General features: G+C 43.5%; 1 protein-coding gene and 1 pseudogene across 3 annotated transcripts in view; both read left to right on the top strand.

The window, feature by feature from the left end:
- LOC124789885 (6-phosphofructo-2-kinase/fructose-2,6-bisphosphatase 2) overlaps positions 1-18,742 on the top strand; it is a 372,196-nt gene that overhangs the window by 60,703 nt on the left and 292,751 nt on the right. Inside the window, exon 1 of one of the 3 annotated variants that reach the window (XM_047257406.1) lies at positions 18,490-18,532. The exons of the other annotated variants lie outside the window; for them this stretch is intronic. Within the exon in view, the coding sequence (XP_047113362.1) occupies positions 18,505-18,532 (28 nt within the window). The 5' untranslated portion in view covers positions 18,490-18,504. Of the gene's footprint in view, positions 1-18,489; positions 18,533-18,742 lie in introns of those variants that run through there. 3 annotated transcript variants of the gene reach the window in all.
- LOC124790937 lies at positions 10,440-10,556 on the top strand (annotated as a pseudogene).

Below are 18,742 nucleotides of genomic sequence, written 5' to 3'. Positions count from 1 at the left end.
AAGTTTCATGGAGATTTCTTTCAGTTACCTTCCGTACTCTACTGTAGTATTTATTTCGATATATGGTCCAAGCATCATGGAGCTGTGTTACTTGACAGTGATACAGCACGCGAAAGTTACTTTCATTCTTAAGTTCTGCACAACATTGTATTTAAACATCTAGTGGAAATTCGAGTGTCACGAAGTCCTTTCATGAGAGTATTAGTCTGAAGTGTAATCTGGTACAAAATTCAAACATTAACGACGAACAGTATACGTAAAAACAGAGAAGAAGCTTGCTACAGACGAATGCCGAAAATTAGATGTAAATTGGATAACTAATGGAGAAAGCACTGAATCGAATTGGAGAGAAAAGAAATTGATGGCACAGCTTACTAAAAAGTGATAAGTTGATAGGACACATCCTGAGGCATCAAGGAATCATTGTCTTTGTAGTGGAGGGAAGTGTGAGGTATAACAATTGTATAGTTACGCCAAGGCTTGAATAGAATAAGTAGGCTGCAGTAGTTACTCAGAATAGACTAACGTGGAGAGCTGCAAGAAAGCGGCCTTCAGACTAAAGACTTTAACAACAGCGAACTGTATTTCAAAATGTATCGAAGAACTATTAAGGTATTTATCATCATTATACGACATCTCCTTCCAAAAATTGTTTTTCATCTTTCGTTTCCTAAAATATTGTGTATCTTACTTATTCATTCAATAGAAGTAGTATCTCAAAAGTCGATCTTACTTATCATAAATAATGTATTTGCTGCAATTTGTGTTGCAGAGGCCAAAGACCGGAATGTTTCTCCAGTGGCTGTTACGAAACTTTCTGTAAAATATACGAGTATATACCTGTCTCTTGTTTTGTAGGCTGGCTCATGTTTGTATCGTTTACCAGTAATGAACATCTTTCTCAGTGATGGTGAGCAGCTTCGAAAAAAATCTCCTCTAACATTCGAATGAAATTACGAATCTGAGTTTTAAATCTATGTGATGAAGTATGTTATTTCAGAGTGCTGTCAGTCAATACAGATATTATACAGGCACAAACCGGCATTAGGCACTATACCTCAAGTACATTTCATTTAAAACCGACAGTGGGAAGAAAATTCAGTTGAGTTAACGTATAACCTCTGCTAGTATGTATCTCAGAGCATTGTACAAGACTATGTAGTGTTCTTCTACCAGGAATTCGCTGTTCAGGCCTTTGAAGAGTCAAGACTCTTCTTCGCGATTTTCTGTGCTCTTCTTCAGCAATCGCTAATGGCGTTAACGCAGCTGTTTTAAAGGCGTCCATTTTCATAAAGAAGCTGTGTGGTTTGCGAGCCAAACAAAGCCGACAACGGCCGGTGGAGAGCGCTGAGAGCGCAAATCACGTTAACCAACTCGTCCCGTGTGCCGATGGCGCTCTCTCTCGTAAGGTCGGATGTCCTGTCCGTGTCCACTTCAACGTTACCTGCCTCATCTCATGTGAAGACGGCTTTAAGCACTTTTACATCGGCGTGTAGCAATTACAGATACTAGAAAGCAGAACGACATTTGATGTCTAGGTTATTTTAATGACAACTCTTGTTCACTTAGCTACTGAGCTTAGATAACCGAATGACCGTGTATGGACTCTTCGTGCCTTTGTGTAATAGGTAATGAACGCATTGCGGCGTTCGTAGAATGACGTCAAATTATGACATTACATTAAAAAGCTGAAACACCGAAAAAATGAAAGATATCTAGTTTGACTGCCTATGTTAAGGTTTATTACAAATTTCTGGCGTAAAATAACTTTAATTAGCACAAAATATCAATTTCAGTGTAGCGTAGCTCGACCTTTCGCCACTTAAGAGGAAGAGATGCGTTCCGTTATAAGCATGTGTTTGATATATCATTTGTTATCAGTTCCTAGTGACACACTTAAGCTGTCACACCGATAATGACATTTATGTACGCACATCTTTCCTTGTTCTGTTGTTATCCAAATCGGTCAAGTAGCCGTTTTTAGTGTTCGTGCTCGACAAGAAAAGGCGAGACATGACTCATAGTAACTGCCGACCCTTTCTTTGCGATAGTTACATATCTTACCTGAAGTGATTTCGTAAGCGCTCCTTATTTTAAAAATTTCGTTTCAGAAAATCTTTCATGTGGTCTATTGTCGCAGTGCTCTACCATCATTTTGAAAACTAACAACATGACGGCTGACACAGTTATTGATTTCACTCTTTCAACATATTAAACATGTTGTGTAATATCCACACATGCAGTTGTAAATTTCGAACCGTGCGCCCCAGCAAAGGCCATAAAATATGGAGCAGCTTTCATAAAAAGTAAATTGGACTGCGGAGTTGACACAGGATCTAGGAACATAACTTTAAGTGGGAGAGGCTTATGTAAGTCCATCGGAATATTTCAACAGAAACCTACACAGACAAAATATTAGGAAATGGGAAGTACTGCTAGAGACTGAAGTCACCACCAGACCAGGAACAAAGTGGACTGAAGGAAGAAAAAGAATCCATGTAAAAAAAATGACAGCTGCGCGGAATCTCCGAAAACTGAAACGTAGTAGCTTTGCGTGATCGGAAAGGGTCCAATCGCGTCTAGTAGTGGTGATGATAATACTAATAGTAATGATTTATGAAATATTCAGTATACTTTTTGGTTTTTATTTTTTCTCGAAGGATCGACCAAAAATGTATCATAGACGTGATAAGTCTTAATTCATATCTGTCAGTTGCACTTATTTCTGTTTATTACTAGAATTGCAACTATCGACTATTTATGTGTGCTTTTCTCTAATGGCGGAACAGAATGCTCATTACATGCTCTCTCCAAAGACGGCAAATTAATACTTACCGTCTTCCACTGTGGAAGGGAAGACACAAAAAAGTAAGGAGGTTTATGACTTAATGTTATTTCAGATTGAAGTTAATCATTGAATTATTGCATTGACAATTTACTTAAAAATTTACGAACGTAATTCCTAGCTACGATGGAAGGCGGAGAGCATACGAGATGTTCCAGTTGTTGCCCGAGTGTAATAAATTCTTTTATTATATGATTTTATTATGAACAGATACAGCGTAGGAAATGTAAGAGAGCTTACACTGTCCACATGCGCTACATGGAAATCGTGCATAAGCTCGTATCACCTGCTAAAGTAGTCGGTTACGAGCAATTTATTGATCTGTTTGCTTATATATCTTCGAGAGTATGATGGGATAAGGGACTAGAGCAGCTTGTGGTTCTAATGCTAGCGCTGTATCGTAGACCGAAGAAGCGAGATTAACTCCAGGCCGTAATTCTACATTGAGACGATTGAGTTGTTCCTAGGCTTATGCATCCTGCCACACAGGTGGAAACTTAAAGTTGCTGTCTCCAGGTGATGCAAGCCTGCTTTCCTATCTGCACTTCCTGCCCAGCAATATTTTGACTTCAGCTTTCCCACAATGAGTAGTTGACTAATAGATAAGCAATCTTTCACAGAGAATAAAATAATTTAATCACAGCAGCCACAAAAACTACAGCATCTGTTAATAAGGCATATAAAAAGATGTGTTTCCAAAGTTTGTTAATACTTTACCTAAAAACTGAAATTTTCATATGTACAGATAGTAAAAAGCTATTTTCCAGTTATTTAAATGAAAGAAAATAAAGAAACTCCTAACAACGCTGTAAGTTCAGCGAAACATGCCTTGGAGGAAAAGAAGAAAAAGTTATGTCTGTTCAAGGCGGAACCTATCCTAAAACAAATTTACTGCAACCAAATCGGTTTTTATTATGCACCCATTATTTAAATTGCCAATATATTCCTTTTCCAATAATTATTGAGACCAACAATCGCATGTAGGAAATTATAACATCAAATACGTACATGCAATAAAAACAAATATTTGAAATGGCTGGCTGTAGCATTTCTCAAGATTTTTTCCTCTATGCGTGTAACATCATGTCGACAGCCAAGTTAAAATTGTAATACGTCATTTGCGCATACAACAAAGGATTAGTCAACTGAAATGAAATATAATTGCAATACAGAAATAATTACTACTCTCTCCATAATGCGTCTAATGGCTGCTTGTTCTACGGTTATTGTTATTTGGTTTTAGTGTGTGGCAGGGTCATTCTTAGGTGCAGTCACAGTTTCTACCCACTCAGAAGACTCTGCACTTACTTGTTAATTGTGATTCACATGTGTTGCACTTGTCTCCCGTATCTTCTGGAACGTGCCGATCAAGTCTGTAGCTTTTTTGCGACTATCTGGCTCTTCTGCGCTGCTGTAACTTGTCCCCGATATGCTCAATCAGTCTGAGATAAGGTTGTGGGCCAGCCATTCGATTTCTTTAATAATCATTTTCTCAAAACTTTTCACCAGTGCGTTCGCTTTGTGGATGAGAGCATTGCTATGTTGAAAATGACAAGTTCCAATCTTTTACCGCAGCCTGAATGGCAGAGAATAACCTATTATTTCTATTTGTGACACATGGTGCTTCGAAAAAATTTCATTGGGCAACGATCAAACCGTGAAAAGCAGGTTCCTTACGTGTGACTCTTCAAACGCGAATTTCCTTTACTGGCATCACTTCCAATATGGCTACAATATCAGCGGTCTTGGTTGTTAACAACGTTTGGTGGTTTTATTTATTTACTTTATTGAGTTTTTAAGGTGCACAATATTTGGAGCATTAGCGCCCGTACTGTTTGTTGTTACGTGTCTAGTATGGTTTCAAGATATGACATGTAAGCATGTTCTGTTCTAAATGTGCATGCTACTCAGGTCTATACAAAAATAGTATATGTTAGAACTTATCAGGAAAGGAAACTGAATAAACGCATAAGTTTAAGACAAATGTTTGGTCTATCACTAACCGAGGGAAAAATAGAAAAAAAGACAGAAAAAAACACACTGTTAATGAAACAATGAAGCGCACACTTAAGACATTTAGATATGTATTTAGTAACAAGTCTTAACATGTTTTCTCCGTCCTGGGCGGGCTGCAAATTACGATCTTTTTCAGCGCTTTTTGCTTTATTGCGTAATTTATGGTGATTTATGCATACTGTTGCTTTTCACAAGCTGTGACGATAGCAGGGTTTTCATTCTGTATCAACAGAGACTGAAGTCGAAAACATTACAGCACTCACACTATCCAGTAGTATCCAGCTTTTAGAAGGCCTCTTTTTCTTGAATTGCAAATGGCGTGTGTTCCACTGAGCAATGATTGTGGAACGGCATCTTCCTATTGATATTACTTTAGTAACCTATGTTCTGGATGTTTTATGCTTACCGATTTGGACTTTCTTAACGCAGGCGGTGTGTATGAAAAAAATGGTTCAAATGGCTCTGAGCACTATGGGACTTAACATCTGAGGTCATCAGTCCCCTAGAACTTAGAACTACTTAAACCTAACTAACCTAAGGACATCACACACATCCATGCCCGGCAGGATTCGAACCTGCGACCGTAGCAGTCACGCGGTTTCAGATTGACGCGCCTAGAACCGCACGGCCACACCGGCTGGCGGTGTGTATGAGGTGAAGCGCTATTTTGCATATTTTTGTAACAGTTATCACAGAATTACTTATGGTATCTCTGGAAAAATAGCAATTTTTTTATTTTTCTGGACGAATAACTTTGAATCTGTGCAAGTACAGCGTTGTGCTGCTGAAACACTCTGATTTTTGTGTGTAACTTATTGTAGAAATAGAAGGCTTATTTTGGGGTTGGGAAAGTACAATACAGGTCAAAATGCATCATGTTTATTGGTTCAAATGGCTCTGAGCACTATGGGACTTAACATCTGAGGTCATCAGTCCCCTAGAACTTAGAACTACTTAAACCTAACTAACCTAATGACATCACACACATCCATGCGCGAGACAGCATTCGAAACTGCGAACGTAGCGGTCGCGCTGTTCCAGACTAAAGCGTCTTGAACCGCTCGGCCACAACGGCCGGCCATCATGTTTATTTCAATACAAATCTTCACTAGTTGCAGTAGAATATACGGGCAAATTTAACAACATTCCTGTCGCAATTGAACTAAAAGTGAATAGTCAACTTTACATTTTCTATCTTCGATCGATGGGTTGTACCAGACAGAGGTGCAAACTTAGTACTTGCTTATATAAATTCTGTTTTTCAACTGGGATATCATGCCACATGACAAATAAGGTTTTTATTCTGGGCGTTTTTTATTGGCTGAAGTTTATCATGCAAAATAGAGAAAACTAAAATGTTATCTAACGGCAGATTTCTTTTCCCAGTACACCTCTGTTTCTTTATAACGCTTTGGCAATTCCACAGTTGCTGGATCTGGATGTTATGACTACTTCTTCCCCTTAGTGTAGCAGAGTCGTCAGGTGAAATGTTTAGCCAGACGTTGTCAGTTAGTCTGAATGAGCCCCTGTGGAACACTTGCCCTAGTGCTATCCTGAAATTCTCTGGTTCCATCTTGCAGAGGAGGAATCCATTGCACTTGGCGTTGACAGTGCCTGGAATCCAGTTTTCTAGGTCAAGGGATATTTTATACCTCTCTAAAAGGGCAAATGTCAGGAAACTACGCCCTGTAACGAGGAATTCCTGGTGTACAGGATGTTCAGATTTTGGAAAATCGTCCTAATATTTTGAATACCGTTAGCAAAATCTGCAATATTTAGGCTTACGTTCAAATGAAAATGGTATGGAAAATTGGAATTATTATTAAAATATTGCATTTTCGTTGCTTTCTTCCGAATGCTGTCCTTCACTTTGCCTATCGTAATACAGAAACACTTCAGAGACATTTCAGTAAAAATTCTGGAAACGGTCGCGATACGTGTTTCTTTCTTTTGTTACGTCGAATGTACCATTATTCTTCGTAATAGATGTACGCAGTTATCTTCCTCGCTGCTCAACATTTACGAATTTCAATAGATCTAGTGCATCACTATCTTCGTCTGATGAAGACGACATTTTCTGACCCATCCGTTGCACGACAATTCTGCGTCTCTCTGACACCACCACTTCAGTGTGCATTGCACGTATCCCGCTAGGGATGGGAAAAATCGACCTGTTAAAACCGATACCGATAGTTCTGAATAACCGGTGTTTTTGGGTATTTGTTTAGCCTCTGTTATAACTGGTACTTTTTATTTTTTGCTAATAACCGAGTTAAAAAACTGAAGTGTCAGCTAGCCAGAGCAGCAAAAATAAACTTTTTTTAGAAAAGGAGTTATTTTTATTCGTAAAATTTGAGTTGGTTTGAAATATTGCGTTATTATTGAAAATGGGAAAAGCGATCAGTGCTCATTCAATAACAATGCCGACAGGAACGAGAGACAAACACTTGACATAAGAATTGGTACAACATCACTGAGACAATGTTTCTGTTGTCGCGTGTCGTGGCTTAAGGTACGCACGTACGTGCAGTGTGCAGGACTTGCCCGCGCCTCGACTATACGGTAATTTATCGCTGTCGTAGCCAGGTGTCTGTTGTATTGCAGAATGGCGTCAACCCTAGTCTGCAAATATTTTTTATGAAATGACATAACAAGGAAGTGCGATGGTTCATTAGCTGTGAAAGATTTCTGTTAAAAAATAAGAAGAAGGAAGAAGTTATGGCAACAATAATAAATTAAGAAGTTAACAATCCAATCGTAGTACACAATAAAAATAAAGCTATCTGCTGCCTGTGTCAGCATAATATGCTTTGACGTGCTTCTAGTCCTTGGAAACGGACAAATTAAATTGGAAAACAGGCTCCTTCCGCCTCAACTTTCACCCTCTAGCATTGACTATTCTTAATGCCCAAATAGTGGCACGATCCCCGATTACAACACGATTTTTGAACAGTTTCCAAAACTAAGCATCAGTAGAGGAATGCTGGTTTTTTTTTTTTGTAGTATTCAACCACTTATCACTTTTTTGATAAAAGCAGCGAACGGCGAACGGATCACATTTCATTTTATTAACCTATTTAATTTAATATTTTGATTCTCTGTATCTTGGAACTGACAAGGGAACCTCCCCATCGCACCCCCCTCAGATTTAGTTATAAGTTGGCACAGTGGATAGGCCTTGAAAACTGTACACAGATCAATTGAGAAAACAGGAAGAAGTTGTGTGGAACTGTGAAAAAATAAGCAAAATATACAAACTGAGTAGTTTAAAGGAAGATATGCAACATTAAGGACGATTGGAACGCAAGAGCGCCGTGGTCTCGTGGTAATGTGAGCAGCTGCGGAACGAAAGGCCCTTGGTTCAAATCTTCCATCGAGTAAAAATTTTAATTTTTATTTTCAGTTTATGTGACAAACTCTTATGTTTTCAACACTTTTTTGGGAGTGATTATCACATCCACAAGAAAACCTAATTCGGGCAAGGTAGAAGAATCTTTTTACCCATTCGCCAAGTGTACAAGTTAGGTGGGTCGACAACATATTCCTGTCATGTGACGCACATGGCGTCACCAGTGTCGTATAGAATATATCAGATGTGTTTTCCTGTGGAGGAATCGGTTGACCTATGACCTTGCGCTCAAATGTTTTCTGTTCCCATTGGAGAGGCACGTCCTTTTGTCTACTAATCGCACGGTTTTGCGATGCGGTCGCAAAACACAGACACTAAACTTATTATAGTGAACAGAGATGTCAATGAACGAACGGACAGATAATAACAATGCAAAAATAAAGAAAGTAAAATTTTCAGTCGAGGGAAGACTTGAACCAATGACCTCTCGTTCAGCAGCCGCTCACGCTACCACGAGACCACGGCGCTCCTAAATTCACATATTCCATTATGTTGCTTATGTGGCCCATGGACTACTCAGTTGGTATATTTTGCTTATTTTTTCATAGTTCCACACAACTTCTTCCTGTTTTCTCAATTGATCTGTGTTCAGTTTATCAAGGCCTATCCACTGTGCCAACTTATAACTAAATCTGAGGGGGGTTCGATGGGGAGGTTCCCTTGTGAGTGAGTCGAATTTTTGTATCTTTGTTGAATTATATGTTTATTACCGGAAATAATAGGAATAAAAAATCCGAAAATTGGTTATTTCAGAAACCTGTTATTTTGAGCGGTTTTGAGAGTCAGGTTAAACTGGCGCGGGGGAAAAATCGATATAACCTGAAACCGGTTGTTTCAGCGATAACCATCATCCCTACATCCCGTCCGCACCACGTCCCTGCCTCGTCGCCGCCTGGCGTCTGCGCCACGCCAGTTCTGCGTGAATTTGGCTTAGAGTTGAACCCTGTGTTCTACACCTGGATTTCTTTGCTGACTTCAAGTTTCTGAAAATGAAAGTTTCTTATCCATAGAAAACAATTTGACGTTGTACATATCGATATTGCAAACAAGGTACCGCATTAGTCCTTAAATAGAACATTTCGGCGTTTCTTTCGTACTAGAGTTTTTGCCTTTGACAGTGCTCTCCCTATCGAAATGTGAGCGTAAGGCTCACGTTTTCTCTCTAAATTTTACAAGTTTGGTAGAGGCTCGTGTGGTATTCTTTGACGTATGGGCCGCGGGGCAGAGAAGAAACAAGAGAAGAGTGGTGGCATAGTGTCGGCAGTAGTTAAGACTGGTGAGCTAGTAGCTTAAGCACCTCTTCGGAACACTGTGGTTCCACCTGTGACGCAGAGTGAAGACAAATGCGACGCCTAGCCGCCACCGTGACGCTATCGGCTGGAGGAGAAGCGAGCCGATTTCGCAGTAAATGTCCCGAGGATTATGAAGTGTGAAAAGGGAGCGCCGATACGAGCTCTCGCGGTCACGGCCTGCGAGTGGTTGACGCGGCGGGCCGCACGCACGTCCCGGAACACCACCTGGTCCGCGCCGAGCGCCGGCACGTCTGCCATGAGGCGCGTGTTTCCAGTCACGTGCTCCACTCCACTCTACTCCCTGTCCTTCCCTTCCCAGCCCTCTCTCCAGACACGCCGCCAACGCAGTCGTGGGAATTCCCTCCTCCTCTGGCCAGTTACCGGTGACAAGCTCCGAGCGCACCAAACGCTGTCTTGTCCAAGAGGCGACAAACTATTGTCCTATCATGTCGAGCTATAATTAAGTTCTTAGCGGAGCACTAGTTTCACGTCCTTAATGTAATTACTGAAAGTAGTCTTTCCGAATGTGGCTGCTAAAAATAATTATCATGATTGCAATATCGACATTTTGTCATTGTCAGTATTTTGAAAGCAAACAGTCGCCAAATAAAATAAACCGAATTAGTTTTATTATAAAGGGAGTGCAAGTATGTACTGTATACTACAGTATAGGTTATGTGCAAAGAAATATTTACTGGAAGAAACCTCTAGCTATTGTGTGCATTTAGCACAAATAGAACAACAAATGGTTGCAATTGCAAGACACAAAATGCATACCATTGAAGATGCCTAACATGATGGTCAAACATGTATTGTACACAAGAATAAATTTCAGTTGCAAAAGATTAAAGTTTTCTTGTCTTTATGATAAAACAGTGGCAACGGCCTTGCCGCAGTGGATACACCGGTTCCCGTGAGATCACTGAAGTTAAGCGCTGTCGGGCGTGGTCGGCACTTGGATGGGTGACCATCCAGCAGCCATGCGCTGTTGCCATTTTTCGGGGTGCACTCAGCCTCGTGATGCCAATTGAGGACCGAATAGTAGCGGCTTCGGTCAAGAATACCATCATTACGACCGGGAGAGCGGTGTGCTGACCCAAACGCACATCCTATCCGCATCCTCCTCTGAGGATGATACGGCGGTCGGATGGTCCCGATGGGCTACTTGTGGCCTGTAGACGGTGTGGTTTTTTATGATAAAACAGTTGAAGTTATCAACTGAGGTAAATGGCTGCAAATATTATCAGTATTAACAAAGTCCTCTCTAACATTTAAATTGTGTACATATCATATGATATCGACTCCACTTACTAATACCTTTGCTTTCTAAACCTCACACGCTATTCATTTACAACTCTTTTATTTTACCGCTGTTGAAATCCACCCCGCCACGTTGGCGACATGAGCGATTCGTTTCGGTGTGTGTTGTGGATGTAGCTTTTTATTTTTATGCATACCAATTGCTGCTGTAGTGGTTGCGGCATCGCTCGTGCACACGTGGTGTGGGAGAGCGGGTATACTTACGCCACTACACGTACACTCCTGGAAATGGAAAAAAGAACACATTGACACCGGTGTGTCAGACCCACCATACTTGCTCCGGACACTGCGAGAGGGCTGTACAAGCAATGATCACACGCACGGCACAGCGGACACACCAGGAACCGCGGTGTTGGCCGTCGAATGGCGCTAGCTGCGCAGCATTTGTGCACCGCCGCCGTCAGTGTCAGCCAGTTTGCCGTGGCATACGGAGCTCCATCGCAGTCTTTAACACTGGTAGCATGCCGCGACAGCGTGGACGTGAACCGTATGTGCAGTTGACGGACTTTGAGCGAGGGCGTATAGTGGGCATGCGGGAGGCCGGGTGGACGTACCGCCGAATTGCTCAACACGTGGGGCGTGGGGTCTCCACAGTACATCGATGTTGTCGCCAGTGGTCGGCGGAAGGTGCACGTGCCCGTCGACCTGGGACCGGACCGCAGCGACGCACGGATGCACGCCAAGACCGTAGGATCCTACGCAGTGCCGTAGGGGACCGCACCGCCACTTTCCAGCAAATTAGGGACACTGTTGCTCCTGGGGTATCGGCGAGGACCATTCGCAACCGTCTCCATGAAGCTGGGCTACGGTCCCGCACACCGTTAGGCCGTCTTCCGCTCACGCCCCAACATCGTGCAGCCCGCCTCCAGTGGTGTCGCGACAGGCGTGAATGGAGGGACGAATGGAGACGTGTCGTCTTCAGCGATGAGAGTCGTTTCTGCCTTGGTGCCAATGATGGTCGTATGCGTGTTTGGCGCCGTGCAGGTGAGCGCCACAATCAGGACTGCATACGACCGAGGCACACAGGGCCAACACCCGGCATCATGGTGTGGGGAGCGATCTCCTACACTGGCCGTACACCACTGGTGATCGTCGAGGGGACACTGAATAGTGCACGGTACATCCAAACCGTCATCGAACCCATCGTTCTACCATTCCTAGACCGGCAAGGGAACTTGCTGTTCCAGCAGGACAATGCACGTCCGCATGTATCCCGTGCCACCCAACGTGCTCTAGAAGGTGTAAGTCAACTACCCTGGCCAGCAAGATCTCCGGATCTGTCCCCCATTGAGCACGTTTGGGACTGGATGAAGCGTCGTCTCACGCGGTCTGCACGTCCAGCACGAACGCTGGTCCAACTGAGGCGCCAGGTGGAAATGGCATGGCAAGCCGTTCCACAGGACTACATCCAGCATCTCTACGATCGTCTCCATGGGAGAATAGCAGCCTGCATTGCTGCGAAAGGTGGATATACACTGTACTAGTGCCGACATTGTGCATGCTCTGTTGCCTGTGTCTATGTGCCTGTGGTTCTGTCAGTGTGATCATGTGATGTATCTGACCCCAGGAATGTGTCAATAAAGTTTCCCCTTCCTGGGACAATGAATTCACGGTGTTCTTATTTCAATTTCCAGGAGTGTATTTCGAGTTAGACTGCTGGTAACTGTGTTTCAGCGTGTCACGACTTAACTTCATACAGTGGGTTTTAGCGACTCAGTTAAGTGGGTTTGAAGGCAGGTTTCAGAATGCCCGAGAATGACAAAATGACGAAATTGCAAACGCAATAAATATTTTTAACAGGTATATTCAGAATGAATGTCGTCTACAAAGAAACTAACATTGTATTAGCCATTATAGATTTGGGGAAACCTAAATCTGGATAGCTGAACCGCCATCTCTCAGAAAGTGAGGCCAGCGTCGTACCACTGCGCCGCCTCGCTCGGTGATATTTCTGAAACCAAGACCGTATGTCAAACTGAAAACACAACAAAGACTTTCAGTAACCGTTTATAAATTTATTAGTAATCGAAATTAATGTGCTGTATCTAATTTGCTACTTCATGCTTCTTTATGAGAATAATCCTTCTTTAATCTGAGACAAGCACTACAGAGGTTTTATTTACCACCTCGAAAAAATGAAGTTATGTACCTATTTTTGTTTGGTTGCAGTGTTGATGCATTTTAAAATTCCCGCGCCAAAGTACAGTACCACAGCGCAAGGGATTCTACAACGAAATGTTGCAGCCTATTAATGTGGAGTATCGTGCGGTAATTCGTTTTCGGAAGCAGCTGAAATATTGAGACTGTGTCAGATCAATCCATACCACTAAAGAAATCGAGTAGATTAACTTTGACTACCCTTCAGACATCATCACACGTAACGTTTATATACATCTACATACGCTTTCCATCAAACGAAACAATAACCTCTTTCGGTCTCTTGCAAGAGTAAAAGACATTCTGATGACAAAGGAGCAGACAAAATGTTTATTATATTTCCAGAGTAAAATCGCGCGAAGGGGCTGTGAGCGTGCAGTGGCATGCTGCCTTCGATGTGTGCTGAGCAAATTTTCTGCAAATGAAGCACTCTTGCTGTGATTATAACACTGTTAAGCTTCACTTTATATGCATGAGACACGTCCAGCCTCGGACGTCCTCTGGCGACTTCATTTTACGCTTCCGTAAACACAATTATACGCACATTTTGCTATGGCGCTGGACAACACGGGCACTGCAGTTCCCAAAAGGCGTCTCACATTTTACGAACAGCGTAAGAAATTGTAGATCCACTAATATTGGGGCGTTCTGTACAGGTTTGGCTCCTTCTAAGCTCTGCTGTTTTGCAACAGTCTGGGCAGATAAAATATAGTTCGTTATGTGGGTATAGCATCAATGCACAGATAATTTTCAGTGGGAAATCGAGAAGGTAATTGTCTGTAAATGTTCACTGTGCAAATAACAATAAAACCAACCTTACTGCAACACATCAGTTCAAACTTCCCTCGCTCATATGTAAGGGACGAGAGAAGTGCGCACTAATATATAGCAAGTATTCCTTTCGTGCACTGAAGATTCATTGATTTTATGAATTGCTTCATTTGCAGACATCCGGAGCAAGATGTTTCTAAAGAGAGTTAATGGACATTTCCAAAGAAAGTTCTGTTTTGATATCCCTTTATTTCTCGATGTGAAGCTTTTATTTCGATGTACTCGTGGTACTTGTAGCAAGGAGTTCAGAGAAAAAGGTGCTGATTGGCGAGATCACACTCTTAACAACAGCTCTGTCCTAGTAGAGTGTGGCGGTTTGTACTAAATGGTGCCTCTTCAGTAAAAAGTATCGTTACCGGTGTATTTATACGGACGGCGTATCAACTCATGGTACAGATAACCGGCTCCAGGCTCCTCCAGGTCATTGTAATACAACAGCTCGCTGTTGTTCGTACTAAAAAGGCAGGGAGACTCACCATTGTAGGATATGCCCCCAGATCTTTGCTTTTTGTAGTAAAGGGATCAGAAGGAAGTTCCTCTAATGTGCAACATACTTTGACGACGAACGATATGACCTGGTTACTGTATGAAATTCATCAGATTGACTGCTGACGAAGTTCTCTTGTCGCATGGCGTGCGCGCAAATCCTGCCGCTACAATATGTCATGGTTGTGACAATCCCCCGTGAGTTACATGGAGCGTCTACAAGCAGCCGTTCATCAATCCTTCTAAGTATCTGCGTTGTCTATTGACATGCTTGTACAAGGGGTGGTCAGGAACAGTCCGAAAAGCTTGTAATGGTGTTGCAGGGTAGACTGTGCTGAGAAATAATTATTAAGAAAAAAATACCAGACACTGCGCCGCTTTCGAGTTGTTAGCATTGAAGTTAGGCTCTCAGGCCATTGCGCGCGGAAATTGAAGCGGCTCGCCAGAAACAGTGTCGCCAGACGAGTTCTTCGTTTGGTCTAAAACCGAACAAGAGCGCGATACAAAAATTGGACATGGGACGGTAGTAAGGACCGAACCCGAGCCATAGGCTGAGCAGTCTCGTGGGCTGTTATCTACTCTAGAGGAACAAATGACAATACTTGTATCTGGCAGGCCGCAATGGCCCGATTGGTGAACTTCAGTGCCAATTAAGTCGGAAACGGGGCAACGTACCGAAGTTTTGCTTAACAATTATTTCTCAGCACAGTCTACCCTGCAGCGCCCTTACGAGCGTTTCAGACTGTTTCTGACCAAACTATATAGTTCAGTTGCTGTCTAGACTGTAGTTCATCTGCTCGTGCGTCTTGTAACAGATGCATAATGGCCGAGATTACATTACATGTGAGGGAGATCAGTGAACCTAGCCCACGCCATTGTGCACACTTATGCGGAACCATCTGCCTTCAAGCTGTTTTCAGCGCAATGATCTTGACCATTGTGTATTACACACCATATGCTTAACCAAGCTACTAGTTGCTACAACCGGTGCTATGATGTATGACCAATACACGCAAAAAAAATTTCAGTTTCTTGCGGATTTCACAAATTAACAGCGTACAGTTTGATAGGACTTGTGCTACGTTTTGTAGAAGGTAATGAGCTGCTTCTGCCACATACACACCAAACCTGGTTGGCTCATTCATAATACACTTCTATCAAGGTATCTAATTTGGCAAGTCGATCGCCACAAGCATTGCCTGTTTGTCATCCCTGGCCACATTATGAAATAGTCATGTAAAACCAGTGCTTCATTTACTGTTTATGGTAGTGCATACAGTCCAGCAATTGCACTGAGGTGACAAAGTGTCTTGGGATAGCGATATGCACATATGCAAATGGCGGTAATATCGCATACGCAAGGTAAAAAAGGGCAGTGCATTGGCGGAGCTGTCATTTGTATTCAGGTGATTCACGTGGATAGGTTTCCGACGTGATTGTGGCGGCAAGACAGGAATTAACAGACTCAGAATGCGGAATGGAATTTGGAGCCAGACGCTTGGGACATTCCGTTTCGGAAATAGTTACGGAATTCAATATTACGATGTCCAGAGTGTCAAGAATGTGCCAAGAATACCAAATTTTAGGCATTAGCTCTCACCATTAAAAACGCAGTGGCCGACAGCCTTCACTTAACGACCGAGAACAGCGCCGTTTTCGAAGACTTGTTACTGCTAACAAACAACACTGCGTGAAACAACCACAGAAATTAATGTGGGACGAACGACGAACATATCCGTTAGGACAGTGCTGCTAAAATTGGTGTTAATGGGCTGTGGCGGGAGACGACCGACGCTAATAGCACAACATCGCCGGCAGCGCCTTTCCTGGCTCGCGTCCATATCGGTTGGAGCCTAGACGACTGGAAAACCGTGGCCCGATGATGGTAGGGTTCGAGTGTGGCGCAGACTCCACGAAGCCATGGACCCAAGTTGTCAACAAGGCACTGTGCAAGCTGGCGGTGGCTCCTTTACTGTGTGGGCTGCGTTTACATCGAATAGACTGCGTCCTCTGGTTCAACTGAACCTATCACTGACTGTAAATGGTTACGTTCGGCTACTTGGAGACCATTTGCAGCGATTCATGAATTTCATGTTCCCAAACGACAATGTCATGTCACCGGGCCACAATTGTTTGCGATTACTTTGAACACTCTAGACAGTTCGAGCGAATGATATGGCCATCCACATCGCCCTGCAGATATAGTGAGTCATGCTGCGTCTATAACCGTTCATAATTGCGAAAGTGTTCCCGGTGAAAGATTTTGTACACGAACTGACCTGTCGATTGTGTCCCATGAATATTCGATGGGATTGTTGTCAGGCGATCAGGGTGGCCATATCATTCGCTCGAACTGTCCAGAATGTTTCTCGAACCAGTCGCGAACAATTGTGGTCCGGTGACATGGCGCATTGTCATTCATAAAAATCCATCGTTGTTTGGGAACATAAAGTCCATGAATGACTGCAAATGGTCTCCAACTAGCCGAACATAACCATTTCTAGTCAATTATCGGTTCAGTTGCTCGGTCGTCTGCTGCCATAGACCGTTAACGCCAAATTTTGCCGCACTCTCCGAACAGATACGCTCGTCGTACATCCCATATTAATTTCTTCAGGTGTTTCAGGCATTGTTGCTTGTCTGTTAACACTGGCAACTCTACGCAAATGCCACTGCTCTTGGTCGTCAAGTGAAAAACGTCGGCCACTGTGTTGTCCGTGGTGTGAAAACATGGAGAAAATTCGGTATTCTTAGCAGATTCTTGATACTGTGGACCTTGGAATACTGAATTCCCTAACTACCAGTATTTCCCAAATGGAATGTCCCATGCGTCCAGCTCCAACTACCATTCCGCGTTCAAAGTCTGTTAATTCCCGTCGTGTGGCCATAATGACGTCTGAAACCTTTTCACATGAATGACCTGAGTACAAATGTCAGCTCCGCCAATGCACTCCCCTTTTTTAAGATGCGTACGCGATACTACCGCCATCTGTACACGTGCATATCGCTGTCCGATGACTTTTGTCACCTCGTTCTGTATCTACGCGAAGGCTTTTAGTGGATTTCACGTCTGAAGGTAGCATCTACTTGCGTAAACCGGTAATGTGGATATTTTTTCTGTATGTAAGCGATCGAGGCGTAATAAATTATATACAAACACTGCCCAGTCTGTCCCCGATGAAACATGTGTGGGCTCACCTCGGACGTCAACTTCATCCCAGTGGCAGTATCCAGGATATCAAGGACCAGCAGTATCAGTTGTGGGCGAGTTTTCCTCAGGAGATGATGAAACGCCGTATGACAACATGCATCCCGCCCGAACCAGTGCCTGTATATGGGGCCTGGGCCAGAGGGATTGCATACTGATATGTGGGCTCATACTGGCAAGTTCTTTTTAAATTTGACTCGACATTGTAATTCTCTGAAATAGCTTCCCTTACCCTATCAACCCGTTTCATTTCCTCCTTTCCTTCTGGGCGCTTCATTTTGTGGCCAGACACTCGGAGAATGTGCGCCACCCAGCCGGTGTCGCATACGATGGTGCATTGTTGCGTACACGTGCACCAACTCAGCATGGATTGTTGCAGCGTTCTTCTCCTTCAAATGGAGAAAGCGAATTAATGTACGATACTCCACTTTATCGATATGCTGCACCATTTTGTTTTTTCTCCTCTAGCGGCATGCTATGGTTCTGTTGCGCTGGGATTTCGGTGTGTACCAAGAGTGGAGACATGTACCTGCAAACAAAAAACTAATTACGTTACTTTATATTTTCGAGGCGGTAACCGAAACTTACGACTACCCCTCGTAGACGCCTAAATGAATGAAAATGGGATGGGACGCGCATAGCGTGACAGCAAAGCCCACGTCTTGCCCAGTTTTCGCTGAACTCTTCACGAGTAGTAGATAACATCTGTCGAGTGAGCGGCTCCTTTTGGTGGAGGTGGGCAATCACGTCCGCGGGGTGGGGCCACGCGGAGCAAGTCTTGCAACAGTGGCCGCAGTCTCGCTGGCCGATGCGACGCGGCTCCTCGGCTGACATAAAGAGCAGCGAGCGCGGCGCGCGGCAGTTGCGTGCCGGTCGTCGTCAGCGGCGCTACGCCTCGCATCGCTGAGCCTCGTAATCGCTGCGCTGGGAAGCTGGCAGCATGGTCGTCTTTAGGACGGTCGTCCACGGTGAGTAGCGCGCCGCGCCGGCTGTTGCGCAAGCCCGCCGCGTGTGTCACTCGCTGCACTGCTTATCGGCGCAGCTAAAGAGGCCACTGTCCCGAGGAAGGTCCGCCGAAAGCGCCCCACTGTCAGTGAGCTTTCTGGAGGAAGAGGTAGAAGTTCAAACCGATAACGCTGTCGTCGTTATGGGGATAGTTGATAGGATTGATAGAAGAA

The sequence above is a fragment of the Schistocerca piceifrons genome, chromosome 3 (assembly GCF_021461385.2).
Source record: "Schistocerca piceifrons isolate TAMUIC-IGC-003096 chromosome 3, iqSchPice1.1, whole genome shotgun sequence".
Classification (NCBI taxonomy): domain Eukaryota; kingdom Metazoa; phylum Arthropoda; class Insecta; order Orthoptera; family Acrididae; genus Schistocerca; species Schistocerca piceifrons.
The sequence above is the reverse complement of the archived record's forward strand: the minus strand, read 5'-3'. Positions and strand labels throughout refer to the sequence as shown.